The 23,282-nt window shown below is 39.1% G+C and overlaps 2 protein-coding genes across 2 annotated transcripts in view; one reads left to right on the top strand and one right to left on the bottom strand.

Annotated features, from left to right (window-relative positions):
- pdzd2 (PDZ domain containing 2) overlaps positions 1-4,280 on the bottom strand; it is a 101,766-nt gene extending 97,486 nt beyond the window's left edge. Inside the window, exons 1-3 of the mRNA XM_046386104.1 lie at positions 3,916-4,280; positions 2,863-3,091; positions 762-1,225 (exon numbers count right to left, since the gene is read on the bottom strand). Coding sequence (XP_046242060.1) covers positions 762-1,225; positions 2,863-2,982 — 584 coding nt within the window. The 5' untranslated portion in view covers positions 2,983-3,091; positions 3,916-4,280. The remainder of the gene's footprint in view (positions 1-761; positions 1,226-2,862; positions 3,092-3,915) is intronic.
- Positions 4,281-15,867: 11,587 nt separating this feature from the next.
- Positions 15,868-23,247, top strand: golph3a (golgi phosphoprotein 3a). Its single transcript, XM_046386103.1, has 4 exons — positions 15,868-16,524; positions 20,499-20,630; positions 21,648-21,762; positions 22,089-23,247. Exons 1-4 carry the CDS (start codon positions 16,315-16,317, stop codon positions 22,511-22,513), a joined length of 882 nt encoding a protein of 293 aa, XP_046242059.1. The 5' UTR covers positions 15,868-16,314; the 3' UTR covers positions 22,514-23,247.
- The last annotated feature ends 35 nt before the right edge of the window (positions 23,248-23,282 follow it).

Below are 23,282 nucleotides of genomic sequence, written 5' to 3'. Positions count from 1 at the left end.
TATAGTGTATAAAAGTTTATATCCAAGTGCCATAAAAGAACTGAAGTCTTAATCGATATTTGGGACTGTGCAATACATTTCATTTTATACATTTCATTCTCATTACCATTTATTGCATTCTTGCTGCTTATCTATGTTGAGTTGTTTGTTGTGTGTTGTTTTTATCATGTCTTTTATCTTGCACCTTCACCGGCACCTTAATCCTCTTACCACAAGGAGTTGCATGTGATTTGTATAAAGCTTAAAATGCCTTTTCATTAAAAATCTCAACTGTGTTCTTCCTTCATGTGAACATAAAAAACACAAGTTTTTGACCAAGTTTTGGGTTTGAATTGTTGCAATCTGTCAACAGATTTTAGAAGTCCAAACTAACTTACCTGCACAACCTATGCTCTTACAAGAGAGGATGTTCTTGCATGCTTCATATTAGTTCTGTTGTTATTAATTTGTAGGTTACATTACGTTACATTAAATTTGGAGGACAGGAGTCATGGTTAATGAATAAACTGAAATAAAATAACAAACAATTGGCAAACAACGCCAAATCAAACCAATGGGTGGGCATGGGTGAGAGCCTCTTTAATATACACTATATGGAGAAAAGCATTGGGACAACTGACCATTACAGTGACAGGGACTTCAATGACACTGCATTCTAAAAACAGACACAGCTTTGCAGCTATAATAGCTTCCACTCTTCTGGGAAGGCAAGATTTTGATTGATTGATTTGCAATTTTTGTTTTCATTAAAGTATTCTTACCTAGCTCCGCTGACATCAACTCCCACCATCAGCTGCCCGTTCAGTGACAGCAGTTCATCTTTCAGTTTGATTCCCCCACAGCGGGCTGCTGGGCTCCTCTTCCTCACCTCTGTCACCCAGATGCATCCCACATCCAAAATGGGGCCCCGGTCCCTCCTCCTCCTTGGGCCTCCCTTCTTTTTTCTATCAGGGTCCCCAAAAATAGGGATATTGCCAAAGCTGAGGCCAAGCTCAGTGATACTGCCCTCATCTTTACTGAAGGAAACAGCATGAATTTCCATGTCTGACCCATCCCTGCAGGAAGACGGGCTGACTGATGGAGCTATGTCACCCTCCATGAAGTTAAACTTAATGTATTCCATCAACTTCTGAATGGCAGCCAGACACAAGGTCATGTCTTCCACATGAACACTGCTGCTACTGCACACACTGTCCCCCTCCTGATTTTGGTTTGAGTCCACATGCTGGGGAAGGAAGAAGGAGAAGAAGACTGACCAATAAGTCAGTGAAGCTGGATGATAAAACTTAATGAAAAGCCTTTAACAACTAAAGTTTCATGATTGATTTAGCATTTTGTAGTGTTGCATAGCTTTCCCCCTTGGATTTAATTTTAACAGAATAATCCATAGTTTATAAAGTTTCAAAGCATTTACATGGAACACATTTTCCATTATCTGTCTGACAGAGATCTGACAGTGGAGATGTTATATTTTCATCTCCGTGCACATCAACGATTACATGTGTTGAACACTGTAATTGTGCATTTATAGCAATATCACAAAGTTAATCGTTTACAGGTTCATGACAACATTTTAGTCTGACATCAAAAACTTTCATAACATTATTGTAACTGGAGTATTTGCTCACGGAGGCAAAGTAAATCTGCATAGTGTTAAAAATTTATTGACCTGCGAGATGACAGTCTTGAGGAAATTGAGAGCCAGCGGATATGTAATATCATCTGTGGTGTCACACTGGTAAGTGAATAAGCAGCATAGAAAAATCAAAGGATGGATAGGTAAACAGTACACTAAAATATCCATCCATTTTCTGTAATGTTTATCCATCAGCGTCGTGGGCGGGGGCTGGAGCTTATACTGGTTGACAACAGGCAAGAGGTGGGGTACAACCTTGACTGGTTGTTGGTCAGTCACAGGGCCAACACACAAAGACAGACAATCACACACACAGGGAAAACAGGCAAACTCAATGAAAACAGAAGGGCCCGGATCAGGATTTGAACCTGGAACCCTCTTGCTGTGCCAATCACTGCACCACCAAAATATGTTTCTGAAAACATATGAGGCTATGCAGTTTTTGTTTTTTTTTCTTTTTGCACTTTACTGAGAAAGTCTCTCTAATGGCTGAAAGTATTTTACATTTAAGGTGCTGAACATATAGTGATCTATTTCCCACAGTCATCCTGTAATTTCCATTATGTGTACAAAAGATTGGTGCTTGCTTATGAACAAATCACACCAGTCTTTGCTGTCCTTCACTGGTTACCTGTGATGTGATTTAAACATTTCACTGCTCATTTCTAAAAGCTTGAATGGCAGGCTCCAGTCTGTACAAGAAATGGTTTGTTTTCGTGTACTATGAAACTTTATTAATCACAAAACTTCCATATGCCATTAAGATGAAAAGAAAAAAACAAAACAAAACAAAACAAAACCTACAACGTCTGGCTTAAATATGGTTAATTTGAAATGTGAAAAGAAATGTCACCGGTCTATCATATCATAGGGCTGACAAACAGACAATGGAAGTCACATGAAAGAGAAATTCCAGTATTATTAAATCTGGGCTATATACTTACATGTTTGTGTTGTGCTAATGACTCCTACCTACCAAAAGTTTTGGAACTGGTGCAGTAGATCATCTCACTTACGTTTACATTTATACACCAATATATGTAAATATAGAGCACAGGTTTAAAAATAGCTGAATTGTGTTTTAACATCTACAGGAAAATTCGGAGGTTTTTGCCAGATTAAAAACTAGATGTAAAATTACGCACACAGCAAATGGAACAATATACCTCATGTACTATGTAGCCACATGAAGGAGACTTAAGAATGATAGAGAGGGGATGAATTACCTTGTAGCCCGAACTTTCCTTATTCAGGTTCTGGTCTTGGTGTGATCTTGTGGTCTGAGCCCTGTGAAATTCCTCCAGTAGTGTAAGGATGTTGATTGCATTGTCCTGAGTGATGGGCATCCTGGCATTCTGCGCCTATTTAGGATCTCTCTGTAGCAGCTACTCTATTGGTTCCAACACTTAGTACAGGCACAGGAACCAACATGGACTCACAGCCCCAAATCCATTTCTGAAAGTAGTCAGAGATTTCCAGATGTAAATTTCTCTATTGCGAGATGAAAAAAAAAGGATTATTTTAAAGGATTATCTTCTCTTATAAATTGGCATCAAAAATATGTGATTACAGGCAGGATGTACCTGCTGTTATGTTAGCATCAGGCCATTACCTCATTATCTAATAAATTAATGAAGAAATGTAGTACTAGATAAAAAGGTAAATGTAACAGATGAAGGACAAAGTTTTCTTTTTCTTTATTTTGTTACCCTGTTAATCCCATCTGACCCTGACAGATACAATGTTGACTGACGATCTAAGTCTTTTAAGTTATGTCTGGGAAGTCAGCAAGGTTGTCCTTTAAGTCCTTCACTTTTCATTGTGGCATCTGAACCTTTGCTTTAATAGCTGTTAACAGCCAACAGATACAATATAAGGTATATATAGACAAGGATTGGACAAAAGGCAGTGCTCCACACAGACGTTTTGTTACTTCTTTTCAATCTGAATGTCTCCCAATCTGCTGCTTTGATGAACCAACATAAAAGTCTAATCAAGAGAACTTTTCTGATATATCACTTTAGACTGAGCTGAACTGAACAGTTCTAGGGCTGAGACAGCTTACTGCCACAATTAGTCATTTTATCTTTAAAATATGGGAAAAAAAACCTGATCAGTTTATCAGGTTTGGCAAATGTTTGACTTTTTTGTTTGAAAAAAGTCTAAGCCATTAGTATACCTTGGCTTTAAGTATGCATCTTTTTAGATATCTGTGGGTTAGGCATTAGCCAATTTGTTTTCCAGTAAGCCCATCTTTGACTATTAATAATAGTACTTACTAGCTGTTCAGGATAATCGAGGACAAAAGACAAGGCTGTGGCTCTGGATAAGGCAAGGCTTGGGTGAACGCACACGGACGAAACACACAAGACAAGGGAAACGCAGACTATCTGAGCACATGGGGGTAATGGGGAACAGGTGAACACAATTGGGTAATTGGGGAGACAATCAGACTGGAGACACACGAAGAAGGACAAGTGACCTGAAACGAGAGGAGAGTTACTTTTCAAAATAAAACCCGAACTGAGAAGCATGCTAACCACCACTCCACTGTGCCACTCAAGCAAAATAATTACAATTATTAATTTTCTCAACATTTTAATGGTGTTTTCATTATGCCACTGGTAACAACATTTTGATCAGCGATTGTTGGTAGCCCGCATTAACTACTGATTGTGACGAAGCTGATGTCAGCTAAATTTTATATTTCAGAGGTTGACAAAATGCAACATGCAAAAAACTAGACCACATTTTAAATACTTTCATTTTACATGTGTCACTATGGGTGTAGTTAACTGTAGACTATATGGACCATTGTAGTGAAAAATAAAATTATGTACTGAAACACACTAAACCAGCATAGTCCCTCAGAGGCCTCTTTCACAGTGAAGAGCTCCTATGAGGAATCTGGTTGACCCTTCATCTACAAGCTTAACTACAGACAGCAAGCTGATTGCAGCCACATCTGTGGCAAATATAGACAAAAATGCAGGCTGCCATGAGACCACACTTTAATGACTATGCAGTTTGGGCTTCAAATAAAATGCTGGGCTTTGTGGTACCATCTCTACTATTCCTGTACACTCCAAAGAAAAGCAAACAGGGCCTGCCCTGTTCTGGCATGAGCTGCACCACAGGGTAGAGTAAGAGGTGTACATTTACAAAGGAAGTTACAGTCAACTAAAGATTTTTTTGTGTGTGTTTCACACCTTTGTTTGACATACGACACTGACCTGCAACAAAGGTCGTACACCATGGCACCTAGGCCATTCATTTTTTAAATTTGTTTTCGAAAAGCACCAGTGTAGTGTATTTTAACAGAAATTTAGCGTATTACTAAATTACTAGTGTGGCACTGAGATTAACCCTGTTCATCTGACTGTTCAGAATTTTATCCAACTTTCTGAGGCAACTCAACTGTATAATATAAACCCACAAAGCTCTTGCTAAACAAAAGGGACAATAAGGGCCAAACTACTATTAACCATTCGGTTAGTTCAGTAAACTGTCAGTGCCTGCCCCCATATTTTTGCTCCAGCAATAACAGATCTCTGTTTCCTTTGTTAAAGCCGCACTGGCTAACTATTCTCCTTTGCTTTGCTATTTAAAGAACCTCAGGGAGCAAACACAGACAAATCTTGCAACATGAACTGCAATAAAAGCCAAGAGGATACGTGAATATAAAATCACTGAAAACACTAAAAACACTGTAAAATCTAAATGTAATGTAATGTTGAGCGACACAATATATTAATATACTGATAATAATACATAAATAATAAGTTAAAGGTGAAAAATGCATAAAGTCTAAATCCAATGAAGATAAAAAGCAATCTTAAATAGTTAGAGCTGAATGCTTCAAAACTTCAAAATTTCAACTATGCTAATCAACATCTTTATCACTATTTGAGAATTTGATTTTGTTTTGTCTTTGTAAATAATGACCACAAGTTTGAGGAAACTATGATAGCTTATAGTGATGTGCGGATGCTCTATGTTCATCCAAATCTGCATCAGCATTTTCATTCACCTGCCACCCACCCAGACTAATTATTTTCTTCAATTCTCCTGCATGGACATTTTACTGCATCTCTACAGGTCCCTGTAGGCCCAGAGTCATCAGCTACACAATTTTTATATGTGGGGGCTGGACTTTAAAATAAATAATCTTCAGATAAATAAAATGTTTAATATTTTCACTTTCTTACAAATGAATGTTATTTCTATCAGTCTATATTAGTGTGAACAAACTTTCATAACAATGACCTCTACTAAAGAGGCAATCAGTACTACTTTGAGACTCAACACAAGGAATGACTTGTGAAAATAAACCCAATGAATGGTACTTATACCTAATAAAGAAGCTTAGTGATTCTCTGAAAACTCTTACCTCGTGTGGTCTGACAAGTGCTCTGTTGTCAGTTCCAGGATATAGTCAGAATAGGAACCAGAGAATTTGATGGTATGTTCATGGAGCAGAGAGGATGGGCTTGAATCTGTGTCACTGTGCGAAAAATTAACATTAGAGTTAAGCTGCTGTTCTCATGCATAATGTGCAGTATATAAACAAACTAAGAATCACATACACTTGTCTCTACCTGCGCATAACGATACCTGCTTGCACTTCTCAGATAAATAGATAGACAGTATTATTGATCTATATGGCTAAGGGAGTATTGGGAGTGAGCGACAGACAGTTGTTATGAGATAACATACTGTTACTGTTACTGTAACCTTATTGATTATTACAGATTATTACTGTGAAAATGCTTTAAATGATATGTGGACGTTGAAATATAAAGCTTAAAATGCCTTTTCATTAAGGCTTGAAATAATGACCTTGAGACAGACAGAGAGGACAAATGAAGATGCAGAAACAGAATTTGTTCATCAACTGCTGACACACATCAGTTAAATAACAACAGCATTAACATGACATTTCCAGCAATGGCCTAAATCCCTCTAAACGAAGCCCTCCTCCCTCTGTTTATAATCTCTGGGTAACTGCGTGTAACAGAATTAAAGACCTACAGACCTACAGTATACTCTCTGGGGCAACAATAGCTCAGTGGAAGTAGTGGGGATTTGGTTTGGATACTGGGGTCCAGCACAGACCAAAGTGTTAAAGGGTAGCTGGAGAGATGCCAGTTCCTCACTCTAACATGTTTTCAATAGAGTGTGAATGCATATGTGCATTTCAAGCCTGTGTATGTGTTCATCTACCTATACCAGTACTGCTGCTACAAAGGGGGGCTTGCCAACCACCACCCACTCTGTTTTTAAAGTCTACCTTTCTTGTAGTGCATTCCACCAGAAATTATTTCTCTCAGACTCTAATGTCTCTAACTCCATCTAAAGTCATCTCCCTGAAACCTCACTGTTTAAATATATATATATATATATATATATATATATATATATATATATATATATATATAGATAGATAGATAGATAGATAGATAGATAGATAGATATCTATATATATAGATAGATATATGTATAATCTATCGACACACCATGCAGCAGGCACACATACTGTAGTCCAACTGTCACGTAGTCAACAATCCGGGACACAAGAAGAGGTATCCACCTGATTGCTGTTAGCTTCTCTCCTAAGAGAGCTGGACGGATGCTGTTAAATGCACTGGAAAAGTAAACAAACATGACCCTCGCAGTGCTCACTGGTTTGTCCAGGTGGGCATAGACACGATTCAGCAAGTAGATGATGGCATCCTCAACACCCAGTCAGGGCTGGTAGGCAAACTGGAGGGGGTCCCTGAGTGGTCTAACCATTTTAACTAGAGGCACGTAGAAGAGGTTGAGGTGCATGAGGTTGTGATCTGACATTCCCAGTGGGGGAGCAGCTATATGCATCCTTAACCTTTGCATACATTAAGTCTAGGGTCCTCTCTTCTCTGGTTGGACAGCTCACATACTGTGAGCTGAGCAGTGTTTTCTTTATTGTAACATGGTTGAAGTCATCCAGGATAATGATGAGGACACTCCCACCTCATTGGGTCCGTAGTTTGACTATGGCAGTGTGAAAGATGTTACATGCAGACATCGAATTGGCAGAGGGAGGGATGTAAACAGCTGTCACAATAGTATGTGAAAACTCCTTTGGCAAATAATATGGTCGGAGTTCAACAACTAATATTTCTGTGTCCTGGCAACATATATGTTCCTTGACCATAATGTGACCAGGTTTGCACCTTTTGTTGTTAACTAGATTTCTGCAGGAATAGCTGCCGTTATGGCCACCAAGCCAGCTGGCTTCAGTGTGATCAGTTGATTCCAGGTGCGTGTGTGTATACACATATACACCCCTGCACCCCAGGAACATGGTAATACTGAGGTGCATTTTTTTTTTACATTTGCTGGTATGTCTTCATTGCAATGAGGCAGTTACGGTGTCAGCAATTTGGCACCAAATATGGGGCCAAGATTCAGCCACCAAGATAAGTAACAACATCTTAATGGGCAGGCCTCATTAGTACTAAAATATCTGGAAAAAACAATCTTTCATTTTCATTTCATTTTTAAACCAGTTTACGTTGCTGGGGGCTCATTGTATAGAATCAGAATTGTGCTGCAATGTATGCTTAGTACATGCTTAATTGGAGCTGCATTTGCATGTAATATAATCACGGGTCATAAACATGAAGGTTTATGAAATTGACATTGATAAACATGCAAGTCCAGACTATTAACAGACTAATAAGACATAGAATGAGCAAAAAACAGGGGACAGAATCCCATAATGAATATAGGGACCTTAAACTCAATTCTAGTCAGTGAAGAAGTCATAGTCCAGTGTAGGGCAACCAAAGCCAGATTAATGGGCTCTCTCCTGCTGGATCACCAACTTGTGCAGTTAAACCACTAAAGCGGAAGCTACATTTTGGTTGCTACAGGACAACTTTGTCTGATAAGCCAGTTGGTGATGGAGCACTCTGAGGGAGAACCAACTCCAACCAACTTAGCCACAGCTCAGATTACTGTTTGGTAACAGGCTAGTGTGAGCAGTATCCTACGAACAACCAAGCAGACCAAGACAGCATAGTGATGGGCCCTTTTGTAAAGGGAGGCTCTCCGCACTTCATTCCAGCCAACTGTGACTTGTGGAATGTAATAGGAGCTTCTGTTGAGGTGAGAAACCAAACTGAATGCTATGGAAGAGAACTTTCTCCCTTTGATTCTCCCATACATTATGAATCAGTTTAACACACGGTCAGAACAACAATTGAGACCTTATGAGGTAATTAATTATATTAAGAGCAGGGTGGGGTTTGTTTAGTATGGGTTTTGCAACAGCTGTTGCAACACCTCTTAGTATTTACTAATGCATAGACAACTATCCATGGACTTCCAGGCTTACCATGTTTCCCAAGGTGTGCAAATTCAGATGGTATTTCACTGTTAGGTGAACAAATTTCTCTACCATACAGTTTTAAAAAAGGATTAGTTGCATACTCTTTGTTCCATGTTTCAGGCTGACCTACATGTCTCGTCTCATCCCTCCCCCCTCTGCTCTTCTTCTATGTGCCATATGGCAAAAGATTAAGAAAGCCCCATTTCATGTCATCTGAAATGGCACATTGCTCCAGAACAAAGAACGAAACAAAGGGATAACAACCCTGCCATGACTATAAGTCCATGTCAGGGCCAACGACTTGATGGTATCTGTTCATCCTATGTAGTATTTTCCAACAAAGGGCGATTTGGGATGCACTACCACAGCATTACTGCATCAGGCACAGAATCATAACTTCAGACCTGATCCCTAATGGAGCTGTGGAAACTTCATAAATCCAACATGCATACATTCATTTTCAACGCAGTCCCTATCCAAAATGGACCCAAGGACAAACCAAATCAAAACAGACTCAAGGATAGTGATCCAAATGTGGTGGACTTAAACAACCCAAAAAAGAAAGAGAACACCAACCCTGGCAGCAGCTTGATGCCTCACCAATTTACCAACAGCTGTAATGGTAAAAGAGCAACAAGCTACACAAGCAGTGCAGTAGTTCAAACACACAGTGAAGTAAGTCAAGATAAGATCAAGATAAAGTTAGTTAAAAGTTTGTCATTAATCAGCATTTTCCTTTCTTGTAGTTTTTAACATTGTCATGTACAAAAGGACATGTTTTAGAAGGGAAAACTGAAACGGGACTCTGAGGCTGGACAAGGGCACTGGAACATTGCAGGGATTAGAGATATTTATTGTTTCAGGCTGTGGTGAGCTGCTGTCAGCAGTTTATGTAAGCGATGTGCAGAGGAAGCAGATTCTGTCATGAACTGGAGTGAATTTTCACCTTGCTGTATTCATCCAATGACTATATCAGTATTTCTGTAGGGTCTGTCTTGAAGGCCTATCCTATTCACTGTTTCAAGTCATTGAGATATGACGTTAAAGAAAAATAGATCAGAAAGACAACCCAAAAATATAATGCCTCCGGCCACAGATATCATCAGCAAAGAGCCTTAAAAATTTACCAGGATCCAGGATGGACTGACATGTCCAAATTTCTCATGTGTACAGAACATACCATATCATATCAAAATCACAAAATCTACACATTAGAATGACATAACATGAGAATAACATTTCTGAAACATGAACATATGTCCTTTAGTCGATTAATCAATTGGTCGACCCAAAGAAAAACCAAAATTATGTCCAGCAAAATGTAACAAAGGTTTTGCTGTTTCCATCTTCTTCAATGTAATGATTTGCTGTTATTCTTTGTCATTTATGAGTTTTTGAGGTTTTTTTGTAGCCCAACTATAGAGTGATGACTACCAGCCAGATGTCCATGTGTTGTGCCTGAGTGTGCAAAATGGAAATCTCAACTCTCAACTCATATTACATCACACAAGCTGTTTAGCACAATATGGGTGAAATACCACACACCTCCACAACACCAACAAAATTTACAAATATATTGCACACAGATCACTACATGCACACAGCCAGCATGTGGGCAGTCGTGGATCAGCAGTTAGGGTGTCGGACCCGTAACCGGTGGATCGCTGGTTCGATTCCCCGTACCGGTGTCCATGGCTGAGGTACCCTTGAGCAAGGTACCTAATCCCCCCACTGCTCCCCGGGCGCTGCACGCGGTCGCCCACTGCCCTGGGTTTGCTGTGTGTGTGCACGTCACTTGGGTGGGTTAAATGCAGAGCACAAATTTCGTTGGAGTGAGTTCCCTCCAATGACAAAATATGTCACTTTCTTTCATGTGCATATTAATAAAAATTGCAACACAACAGTGGCAGCAGCCACCAGAATATTATCAGTAACTTGACAATGATTAGATTTTAAAAACTAATTCCTGGAGAAGACATTCAGGGGACCAAGTGGGTATGGAGTGGTAGGCATATCTTGTAGCTACTTAAAATATAAATGTCCTGATATCTCTGATGCAGCTTAGTTTTCATTCCACATGGCTGCTTCTTCACAAACAATTCCACTGTAAAAACCTGGATTCTATGTTTAACAGTTAAGTTATATTTTGACCAAAGTTTGTGCTGCTGTGTTCAAATGTATATCACTCTGACCATTTAAAGACAGACAGACAGACAGACAGACTTCCAGCTGTTGTCTGATGCTGCTGGTGTTTCTGAGAAATTATGGATACATTCAGTGACACCTGAAGAGCAGTCACTAATCTAGTGGTTCCCAAACTGTGGGGGGCACCCCCTAGAGGGGCCGTGGGGCTACTGCACTGCTAGCATATCATAGGCCAGTTTGTGAAAAGTTAAACATACAGCAGAAGATGAGTCTCAAGTCAAAGCACAACTTCCGAGGCAAAGACAAGAACATATGATGAGGCATATATCGCCCTTGGCTTCACCAGTGCAATGGTGGGAAACAAGGAGAGACCACAGTGTGTTGTATGTCTGAAACTACTAGCCGCTGACAGTTGCCAAACTGAACAATTGAGACGTCACTTGGAGACAACACATCTGGAGCACAAAGACAAGCCAGTTGATTTCTTCAGAATAAAAAAAACACTAAACTGTCGCACAAGTGTCACTTTACTAAAGCTGCATCTGTTCCTTCAAATGCTCAGCTCACCTCAGAAACCTAAAAATCTGCACCCTGTAGCCAAGGAATTAATACTTTCCTCTGCTATCGATATGGATTCAACTGGATTTGACTGATGAAGCAACTAGTTTCTAAACTAGCAACTAGCAGCTAAAGACAATTACTCTGTCAAACATTACTATCACGAGGTATATGTCAAAGGACATGGAGGAGCAGCTTCATGATAAGGTATGAGAAAGCCGCCGCTTTGCTTTGCAGTTCGATGAAGCGACTGCCAGTAACAAAGACTGTTTACTGATAACGTACATCATGCCGATGGTTTGAGGGAGGATTTCCTTTTCTGCAAACAAGTTACTAGCAGAGCCACTGCAGATGAACCGTTCAAAGTCAGTGAATCTTACTTGAAAGAGATCAATCTGAAATGGGAGGACTGTGTGGGGATGTGCACAGACAGGGCTGAGAGAATGGTTGGGAAACTCGGTGGGCTGCAAGTACGTTTCCCCCAATGTGCAGTGGACACACTGTATGATACACTGAGAAGCGCTGTAATGAATGATGTAATGACGTCAGTGCCACAGTAAGCTACATCAAAACATGACCTGTCAAAGCCTGGATTTTTTTCTGTGTTGTGAGGAAATGGGCTCTGACCACACAGCGGTTATGTGTCATAGCAAGGAACAATGGCTTTCACAAAGCTTTTATCCAGGGTCTTTCTGGAGGAAGATGGTAATGAACTTGCTCTCAAGGTTAATCATAACAAATTCTTCATTAAAGTTGCACACCTCAGTGACATGTTTCAGAAACTCAAAGAACTAAATCTGCAGATGCAAGACACAAAGACACACCTTCACATCTAGCAGATAAAATCACATCATTCACAAGAAAACTGGAGATGTTTGAGCAATGACTTAAGGAGGGAAATATAAACTTACTTGAAAACCTGAAATCATTCACTGACGTCAACAAGCTTCAGAATACAATGATCCCATGCTTGAAAGCTCACATTTCTGCCCTACAAAAACATTTCCAGAAGTACTTCCCAGTGCAGGATCCTGCACAATATGACTGGATTCGAGACCCCTTCAGTGTAATACCACCTTCCCAATTCAGCACTGCAGAGGAGTTACAGTTCATTGATGTCACCACTGATTCAACAATGAGATTGCAGTTTAAGTCTAGAGAAGGATTACCCACTGCTAGGTAGGAGAACTGTGGTCACCTTCCTTCCTTTTTCCACATCGCACAGACAGGTTTCATTGCTGTGGCCTCAATGAAGATAAAATACAGATCAAAGTTGAACATTGCAAATGAACTAAGAGGCAGTTGCCTCTGTCTTTATACTACAAGAGACTCAGGTGATTTCCATTTCACTAATTATGAGACCACTAGCAGCAACTGACTGGATCTCTGCTGAATTTGGTCAAGGGGGTGAATATATATGCCATCATTTATTTTACATTATATATTTGTAATTAACTTATATATTACTATATTACATTATATATTACTTTGTAGAAATCTATTTTCTACAAAATGATTATGTCATTTTGAAGCCATGGCCAAAAAAGCATGAGAAAGACAGTGTGACAGGAGTTACAGAGAGCAGATATCTCTCTAGGTGGACTGCAGACGTTATACCAATCTAGAAGCAAATTGCCTTATTTGAATGACATTGACAGAAAGACAATCAACAGACAGATCATCAAAAAGAAGGGAAAAATGAAATTGTTTATCTCATGTGCTCTTTGCTTTTACATGTATGTCAGACTGATGTAAGATTATTCAATTTCACTTATTATGAAACAAATAAAAAAACAATAAAAATCAATGCCAACATAGCACATGATCCCAATTGAGTTAGTCGGTGCTAATAGGCTAACTCACTTGTTACTCTTCAGGGTAGTGGGTTTGTTTGGTAACTGGCATCTTAAAGTGGTCAAATTAATAAAGTTACAGGCTGACATAGCAAAAAAAAAGAAGAAAAAAAAGAAACGTATTTTACTTGAACTTTCGAAAGAATCAAATTTCAATCCAACAGTCAAAAGTCTGGTTAGGAAAAAGCCAGAGGCTCTAAAGCCTGGCACCAAACAGACTCCCGTGTTTTGGGTTCATAGGCGAGCTCATTTGTTCCTTTTGCGTCGTGTCTATTAGCCTGTTATCACTTATCACGCAATTAAGGTTATCTATTTCTGTGTCCCTCTGAAAACAACACACTCTGGCTGAGAAAAACAGTCAGCTGCCCTAGCTGGCACAGTGATATCCAGTATTCCAGTATGGTCAGACTGTATCAGAAAGTTTTACATTATATTAAAATGTAAAGCAGAGTACACCGTAGCTACCTTTGCGTTTTTCCAAGGTTCTCAATTCCAGATTAAAACGTTAGAATCCTTCATGTTTTACAATACTTTATACCAAGATATCTAGTCCTCCAAAATGACACATTCAATTTATACACAAGTAAATCCGTGAAAGAATAAAGATGCGCAAAGCTACATTTACACTCCGCTTACCAATTAAACTCCAAGCTTTAGCTGATATCCGCTGCAGGAAAAACCACCTAACAAAAACTCTTCATGAACTGCAGTCAATAATGTACGGCGTTTGTTCAGCATGGATATGCACTTAAGAGTTGATGAGCTTTCATTCGGCCACCCCGTCTAAGATGCAGGCGGAGGGTGGAGTCACAACGCCCAGAGTCTGTCGAAAGGCTGTTCTGCCTTGAACCCGCCTCCCAGTCATCACTTCCTCCCAAACTGGATGCTGCTCATAAATGTATGATTTTCCTGTTAACCACAGCGATGTGCGGTGGTAACCCAGACAGTCAGTAATTCACTGCGGTCAAGACAGCGCCCACTTCGAAAACACAGCAAAGCTAGCCTCCACAGTGTTTTCAAGTGCATCCAAATACGAAACACTAGGGTAATAGCGAGTTCGAATAAATAAATACAATTAATGTAAACAAGAGGAAAATCAATGGCAAATACTAGATGAAATAAAGCTGCCTGCAAATTGTACTTCAAAGAGAAATTCTGTTAATAAGAGATCGTTCATAACAGGAAGTTAAATAAGATGTAGTATTTCAAAATGAAAGCCTTCTAACTAGACTAACTAGCTTTCAGACTGATATTGAAACGAAACGTACCGTTTCCACAGACCAGTCTGACTTTACGGTAATACCAGTCCGCTCCACAGTGTGGCACAAGAAGTTACAGGAAGTACTGATGTAGCATTTCAAAATAAAGGTGGTTCAAAATCTCATACATCAACTATTTTTTACTGTTTTCAGAGTGCTGTCAAAAAGAATTCATGTTGGCAATGTCACCCACTATGTAACAGGAAATTCTGATCCCCTAAATCACCTTAGAATTTCCTATATATCAACTGGTTTTTCCACTAAATTCAGAGTGCAATTAAAACTGAATTTCCTGTTACCACTGGCCAATTTCACTTCAGGATGATAGCAGACCACCCCACAGTATCACATAACAAGTTACAGAGAGTTCTGATGTGGCATTTCTAAATTAAATGTCTAAAGTTGCATATATTAACTGTTTTTTCCACTGAATTCAGAGTGCAGGAAATTTCCTGTTGCCAACTTACGCGTACAAATCACATGCAGCATAATACTCTGTAGGCTGAGACACTTACTAGTGTAGGATTCTTTGTTAGTTTACCCGCAGGAATAAGATGATGAAAATGTTTAACACTCACATCCCATCCCCCTTGAGGACTTCATACACGCCCCCCCCACCCCCACCCCAGCCACATACACACCCCTTCACACACACACACACACTCACAGCACAACATAGACTGGCACTAAGTGCACTTTATTTACTTTACTTTATTTTGTGTTTTATATTTTTATATTTTTCTTGAGTGTTCATTTTAAATTTTTGCTGCTATTTATATGTGTGCATTTGAGCCGAGAATTTTGTTATACTTGCATAATGACAATAAAGACTCTTGATTCTTTAATACACAAATATTGCATATTCAACCACTGTTTAAATTCCGAATAATCTATCATTAGGTGTTGTTGTGCATAAAACAAGATACGTTTTATGTTCATATAATAGTGCTGTCTGTCCCCTCAAAATGAACACTAGTTAGATACTGGCCATCACATTGAATATCGTCTACCTCCGCCAATGGAAGTATATGTGAAGACTGGCTTTAGAGGAAGTGGGAGGGATTTTTTTTAGTAGTATATTTTCAAATTCTAGCCACTCTTGATTTCTATTTCTGTGAGCAAGCGTACACGCAACAGACTGTGACTGTAATCATTCGTTCACAAAAATTAACTGATTTGGTATGCGGTATAACTTAAAGTTACTTGGCTTCTATATGCGAGTATTCAGGTTATCTCGGCCTCGACCTGCTGGATAAGTTCGGTACCACATTCGCCACAAGGCGCCATATTAGATCGACAACATTGCTGCGGACGAAGACGAGGAAGAGATATTTCAGTGTACAGGGGTACTCAGGCTGAAGTAACCTTAGTCAGTTTTCATAATATTCACGGTGACTGCTGTATGGTTGACAACAAGTAACTGAGTGAAATATCTCGGACAGTGTAGTCCGAGGTGCGTTGTTTTCGTCGTTAGCTAACTTGTCCGGAGACATGACTTCCTTGACTTTGCGGAGTTCGGGCCTCGTACAGAGGCGGACCGAAGCGTCGCGCAATGCTGCTGACAAAGACCGTCCGTCCGGCCAGGAGGATCACGAGCTCCGACGGGGAAACGAACAGGACGAAGATGAGACCGGAGACCGCAAAGAAACACGTCTCACGTTGATGGAAGAAGTGTTGTTGTTAGGACTGAAGGACCGAGAGGTAAGTTAAGAGATAAAAGTCCTGACCTGTAACACTGTAAAATTAAGGTAATCCTTAACATTAAGACGGCGCGTTATCCAAGCTAACGTTAGCTATATTTTCCATAGGCCACATAAACCAGCTCTTGGCTTTAGTTAACTTTAGCATCCTTATTTGCTATAACGTTGGTTAAAGCTAACAAGGGTGATGGCCTTCATCGCTACATGCTGACCTGGCTCTTGTCTTTTGGAGGAACATTCTTATGTTCTCCAGACGCGAGCTTTTACGTTCAGTCAACAGTGGTGATCAGTGAATTAGCACACAGACGTCGATTTCTAACAGCAGCGATCAATAATAGAATAGGTTAATGATCTGTATGTGTAAATGGTAAGTTTCCAGAAATAATGTCTCACAGTGAAACTATTAATCTGCTGCAAGAGGGTCATTCTGTATCCTGACCCTAACTAACAAAGGTTAGGGTTGTTATTTGTGCTGCTACTGCGAGAGAGATGTACATTGCAAGTTTTTGCAAGTATTGGCACTCTTTTCTTCTTTTTTTCTTTGAACACGGCGAGTCTCAGTGGACGATTTGTTGACGCTGAACCGGAGAAAAACATTTAAATGAATACCAATATTTCACCATTCCAAATATTTATGGGACCAGTATTAAGTAGCATATAGGACACCACACTGGTCTAGTGGGTGTCACCTTTTTGCTTTAGGTCAGATGCCTATAAAAAGTATACACCTCTCTTTGGATGTTTTTGTTTTTTATTGCTTTGATAAATGTTATAGTTGTCAATACAATGTAAAAAAAAATGCGATAGTGAAAATGGATATCTGCAAATAATGTCAAGTAATTAAAAATATGTTATGTAAAATAAGTGCATGAATATTCACCCTCTTTCAAGTGACTGACTTAATTCAGCAGAGATTCATTCAAATGGTGCTCATAGTCTCACAGCTAGAGAAATGGAGATCACGAGAGTGCAGTGAATGTGCCTCCAGTGATTTTACTGTGAAGAAACCTGTGTCTGAAAGGTCCAATTGCTGCTTAATCAGTAGTTATGATTACAAGTACACCATTAAGAACACTCCAGGCAACTTAGAGAAAAGGTATTGATATAATACTGAAAAGCATAAGTCTGGGAATGGATACAACAAAATCAACTGAATAGGTCAAGAGGTTTTTTATTGTTACTTCAGGGTTCCTCCAAGGAGGAGGAACCAGGTGCAACACTAGAATTTAAATACACTTATACTAACTCTACGTGGACTGCATAATGCACAGGACTATACATAGTGCACAAAGACAGTATATATACATATATGTATGTATATATATATATGGTCCTGTTATGGAATGTGTGAGACAGCCATAGGTAGGGACAGTAAACAGTGTCAGCAGTATAAAGTGCCGGTAGAACAGTTATTGTAAAAATTACGAGGTGTAATGTGACAAAGTGCATGTTTTGTTGTGTAGTGAACTCAGTACAGCCTCTGAGAATTGAGGAGTCTTATGGCTTGGGGGAAGAAACTGTTGCATGGCCTAATTGTAAAAATCTGATTCAGTCTGCAAGAGAGCTACGACTCTCTTCTGCAAAAACTACACCAAAAGAGTTTAAAGACAACAAGGTGAATGTTGTGGAGTGGCAAGTCAAAGCCCACCATTCACATTTGATCCCAGTACAATCTGATGAAGCTTGAGCATTTTAGCAAAGAAAAATGGAATAAAATTGCAGTGTCTGGATGTGCAAGCCTGATTGAGACCTAGCCACACAGACCCAGTGCTCTGATTGTGGCCAAAGATGCACTTACTGAGGTGAAAGAGGTGAATATTTATGCAGTCACTTATTTAAAATTATGTATTTTTAATTAATTGACATCATTTTGTAGAAATCTGTTTTCACTTTGACTTCAAAGATTATTTTGTAATTTTTTGTTTAAAATTAGCCAAATTATATTATGTGATTAAATTATAACATGAGTTGTTTTATGACATCCCTGGGGTTGAAGACTTTTTATAGGCACTGCAAATAAGAACGTGCACTCAGGGGAAAGGTGTTGCTGGATGCTACTCGAGGTGAATGCTGTGTTTGTTGTATTGGTGAAATGTTTGGCTGTACAAAGATATATAGACGATGGTTTTTTGGATTCTTGCAGGTAACACATTGAAGAATATTAATGATGAACAACAAATATTCCATCACAAAACTAGAAGCAGAAGCTGGACTCTACGGTGAGAACATAGTTATTAGTCTGTGCATCCCCTCAGTGGCTGCAAGTGTCAGGTTCGCCTCAACGGTATACATGTAAATTACATACTGAGATAATTTGCACTGAAAGGTCATGTCTTCATCGTTTAACCATATAGCCATATATAACCATATATTTCTTACTTTTAGACTAGTTTAAGGATAACTTGTTGTTTAAACTTAATGGACATCAGTCATTATGAACATACCTACTATCAAGAGGGCTCGCAGGACACTTACTAAAAGATAATTCATGATGCTCACCTGATTAAAATGAGAGGTAAATCAAAACAACACAGACAGGGTCCAAAATCAACTTTTTGTCAATAGCTGATATTCTATGATATGATTGTATATGGAATACCAACTTATCTGTGGTAAGCTGAACAATGAAACAGATGTTGCTTTATCCTTGATACTGGCAAACTGCTAAAAGGTCATATGTGACAATATTTAGTATGACATAGTTAATATTCACATAAATTTCCAAATTCAGAAACAATGACACAGTATCCTTACACAATGATCCATGTAAATAAAACACAAGTAGCAATCTAAAATAATTCTAGAGTGATGCAGATTCAGTCTTAGACTGGACACTATGTCACCTGTTAACCCTGCCAAGCCTATATATATCTATATATATATATATATATATATATCTATAGATATATATTTTTTTTTACCAAAAATAATGTTAAATATCCATACATTCTCTGTTTTACTATTACTCTTAGAATTTCTGTGTCTTCTATGTCATGTGAGCATAGAATGCTGCGCAATGCCCTGTCCCCCGAATTGTGGACTTTGTTTTCACTATGTTTATTCTTGTTTGAGGTAAAGTAGATTAACAAACCTTTTGCTTGATGTCCTTTTCTTTTTCGTATTAAAAGGGTTTTTATAGGAAATTTTCCATCTTCATAGAGGTCTAATTTTGATATATAAAAAAATGTTATTCTGCTTTGATCTACAGAAGAAGTCTGAGCTGTGTGTATGAGTCTAAACAAATGCCAGTCTCACAGTAACCAAGTTTTGAATCCTACAGGTGTGTTTCCTTCTGCTGGATTGAGGCAAATACAATATAAGGACTGTGCAGCAATTTATGTATAAAATGGAGAGAATGTGTTGGGGAGAGCAGCAGTTAACGTCATTGACAGATATATCAAAAAGTGCATTTTGGACCCTGTCCGTCTTGTTTTGATTTACCTTTCTCATTTTAATCAGGTGAGCATCATGAATTATCCTGTAGTCAGTGTCTAGTGAGCCCTCTTGATAGGTACGTTCATAATAACTAATTTCCATGAAGTTTAAACAGTAAGTTAAACTTAGACTAGTCCACTTGTCTAAAAGTAAGAAAACCCTCTGAAAATGGCCAAAATTGAGCACAACTTATCCCATAAGGTTAAACAATTAAGACATGACATTTAAGTACAAATTTTCTTGGTATGAATCCAAAACCACTGTCCATAAATCTCCATACAGCTAAACATTTCACCAATACAACAGCACAACGTTCACCTAGCGTAGGGCTCAAAAACAAAATTTTTCCCCCAGCTTTTTCTTTATGTATCTTAATATATAATTAGTTTCATATCAGGCTAGTACTTCTGGAGCCAGCTAGCAAGGGGAGCAACATTTAAACATCAGCTAACCACAGACATCTCAACTTGATAGTATAGTTTGCTATAATTGTATGCTAACTTTTTGACACACTGGGATTCTGATATGTCCATGATATAGGGCTATACCTCATTCTGGAATGACTGCATTTCATCAGGGCTGCGAGGATGCATGCTGATTGAACTGGCCCTGCGAGGCCGCCTTCAATTGGAGGCTTGTGGCATGAGGAGGAAAGGCCTGCTGGCCAGGAAGGTAGGATACATGTTTTTGCTAATTCTTTCACTACCTAAATAGTTCAGAGTGATTTTATTTTTGTCTGTCTGACCCTGCTGGTGTTCTTTTTATCCCTTGCCACCACCGTAGAGAATTTTGGAAGGGGCAGGTAGAGTCACATCAACATGTATAGTTATTTTACAGCATAATCATCTCTAACTACTTAATAACACCTTTGCACACCTAAACCCTCTTTTGTATTTCTTAGGGTTGGGTACTGTTCTCTTTTCATAAATGTACCTGAAATGAGGTATTTTTGAGAAAGAACAAGAAAGAAGAAATTTATGCAGTATCAGCACAGTAATGGACTGTATAAAAATAGAAATAACTGTCAAAAGGATCATTAATAGGAAACCGTAGAGTGCAACAATACACCATTGCAGTATATCAGAGGGGATAGCAGGGATAACACAGCCTCTTCTCTTTCTGTAAACTACTCCCTCACCCAGACCCAGATGAATCGGTACCCAGCAGTACTAATGTAATTCAGTCGTTACGGTTAAAGCTACAGAGGTCAGCTCCTTCATACCTTTGGGTTACATGAAAGTCGAGTGCAAAGTGAAAGTGCATGAGGCAATTTGCTCAAGGCAAAGTAGTTGTCTATTTATTTTTGTAAATGTCCACAAATAAACAGAAAATAAATAAACAAGAGATTTTCTGTTTGAATCGGGCAAAAAGAACCCTGCTTTTTCGTGGTGCAGCTTCTGAAATATAAGAATTTTATCTGTTTTATGTCATTTTAAAGTAAATCTTTCGTTAACTGAACAAAAACAAAACATTTAAAGATGTCAGTTTGGAAGTCTCCTCAAGCACTTGTAATTTACTGAGTGAACTGCAAAGCAGCAGTTTCAGTGTCTTTTGTAGTGCAGACCAGGCAGCAATGTGAGCACAACCTTAAGAAATTAAAGAGGAGTCATTTTACAGAGATTACAGTGGCTTTACATTGGATGACTGCACCTTGTAACTGGCTGCCATCATTATGAATAAAATTCACAGGTAATTTGCAGGTCAGATGCTCCAACAGGTGATGTGCTCCTGGATGAAGCCCTAAAACACATCAAAGACACCCAACCACCAGAGACTGTGCAAAGCTGGATTGAACTTCTCAGCGGTGAGTTCAGCTGCTTCATATGTGAAAAGAAATCTGTGAGCAAGACAAAAACATGGTGTGTCATTCTGTTTGTACCAAACTTAGATTTGAACTGTATATTACACATGGTTTGAAAATGTAGTTATACCATAGATGGGCTGTGGCTGCTGTTTCTATGAATTATTGCCATCTATGGAGAAAGCATGCTATTGCAGGTCTATCACTGTAGTGCGAGAATTCTCTGTGTCTCTTATTGTTGTCTTTGTCGCTGCTCCCTATTACAGATAAGCATTCCATCTTTGTGAGTGCTCATTAATTGTCTTTTGTTTTACTGGCTTATCTTTTAGGAGAGACATGGAACCCCCTGAAGCTTCATTATCAGCTGCGGAATGTCCGTGAGCGGCTGGCGAAAAACTTGGTGGAAAAGGGCATCCTCACGACTGAAAAGCAGAACTTCCTGCTGTTTGATATGACCACACATCCTCTAACCAACAACAATATTAAGCAGCGTCTCATCAAGAAAGTCCAGGAGGCCGTACTGGACAAGTGGGTAAATGACCCACATCGCATGGACAAACGGCTGCTTGCACTCATCTTCTTAGCCCATTCCTCTGATGTCCTGGAAAATGCCTTTGCTCCACTGCTAGATGACCAATATGACTTGGCCATGAAGAGAGTTCGGCAGCTGCTGGAACTGGAGCCAGAGGGAGAGAGCATGAAAGGCAACACAAATGAATTGCTATGGGCTGTGGTGGCTGCCTTCATCAAGTGAACCTACCACAAAGACAGAAAGCAGTTGTGGAACCAAGTGGCATTGTACATTGACGTAGGAATCAGAGTACTGACCCCAACATGGTAACTTGACTGGCAGACACTTGGAATGGGCTGCTCTCTGCTCTTGTCCTTCTCATTTTTTCCCTTCCTGATAAATGTCTTCATTGATGCTTCATGGCTCTGTTTCACCTCCATGTGGATGTGTTCACTTTTGCTTAATAACTTATTGTTCTTGAGGCGGTTGGTAATGATAATCCTTTATTTTCTGTTGATTCTATCATGAAAAAAATGTGTCTGTTTTTATGGCACAAGTTATGCCCTAAACATGTTGCTAGTATATCAACAGAGAAACACTGGATTCCAACTGAGAAGAGCACTAACCACTGTGCTGCCTTACATGCCATCCCTTCTTGCCTAAAACTGAGTGGAAGATCATTTGAAGAGCAGGACAGAAAACCTAGATATGCATGGATGCTATATGCAGTGCCAGGAAGATAGAGCGCTGACTTATATGACCTTTCTTATCACTTACTTTGACCTCAGCCTGTTCAATATTTTGGAAAAACATTTAAAATGACAAGCCAAAACAAGATGAAACTCAGTAGACTTGTGTCATTGTGTAATGATAGTGCTAGATTAATACAAATATTTAAGTTCTGATCATGTGTAGAATTGATGGGGCTGAAATAGAAGGTATGATGATGGACAAAAAATAAATTTATTGAATACTAATGAGCCTTTCTGACATAAATCAGTGAAAACCCTCA

This window comes from Scatophagus argus, chromosome 4, assembly GCF_020382885.2.
Source record: "Scatophagus argus isolate fScaArg1 chromosome 4, fScaArg1.pri, whole genome shotgun sequence".
In the NCBI taxonomy this organism is placed as follows: domain Eukaryota; kingdom Metazoa; phylum Chordata; class Actinopteri; family Scatophagidae; genus Scatophagus; species Scatophagus argus.
The sequence above is the reverse complement of the archived record's forward strand: the minus strand, read 5'-3'. Positions and strand labels throughout refer to the sequence as shown.

What these genes read in the sequence shown, in the direction of transcription:
- golph3a (XM_046386103.1), top strand. Translation starts at nt 16,315, where the DNA reads ATGACTTCCTTGACTTTGCGGAGTTCGGGCCTCGTACAGAGGCGGACC. An exon ending in TAGGACTGAAGGACCGAGAG is followed by an intron (nt 16,525 to 20,498) that starts GTAAGTTAAGAG and finishes TCCATGATATAG; the next exon opens with GGCTATACCTCATTCTGGAA. An exon ending in CTGGATTGAACTTCTCAGCG is followed by an intron (nt 21,763 to 22,088) that starts GTGAGTTCAGCT and finishes CTTATCTTTTAG; the next exon opens with GAGAGACATGGAACCCCCTG.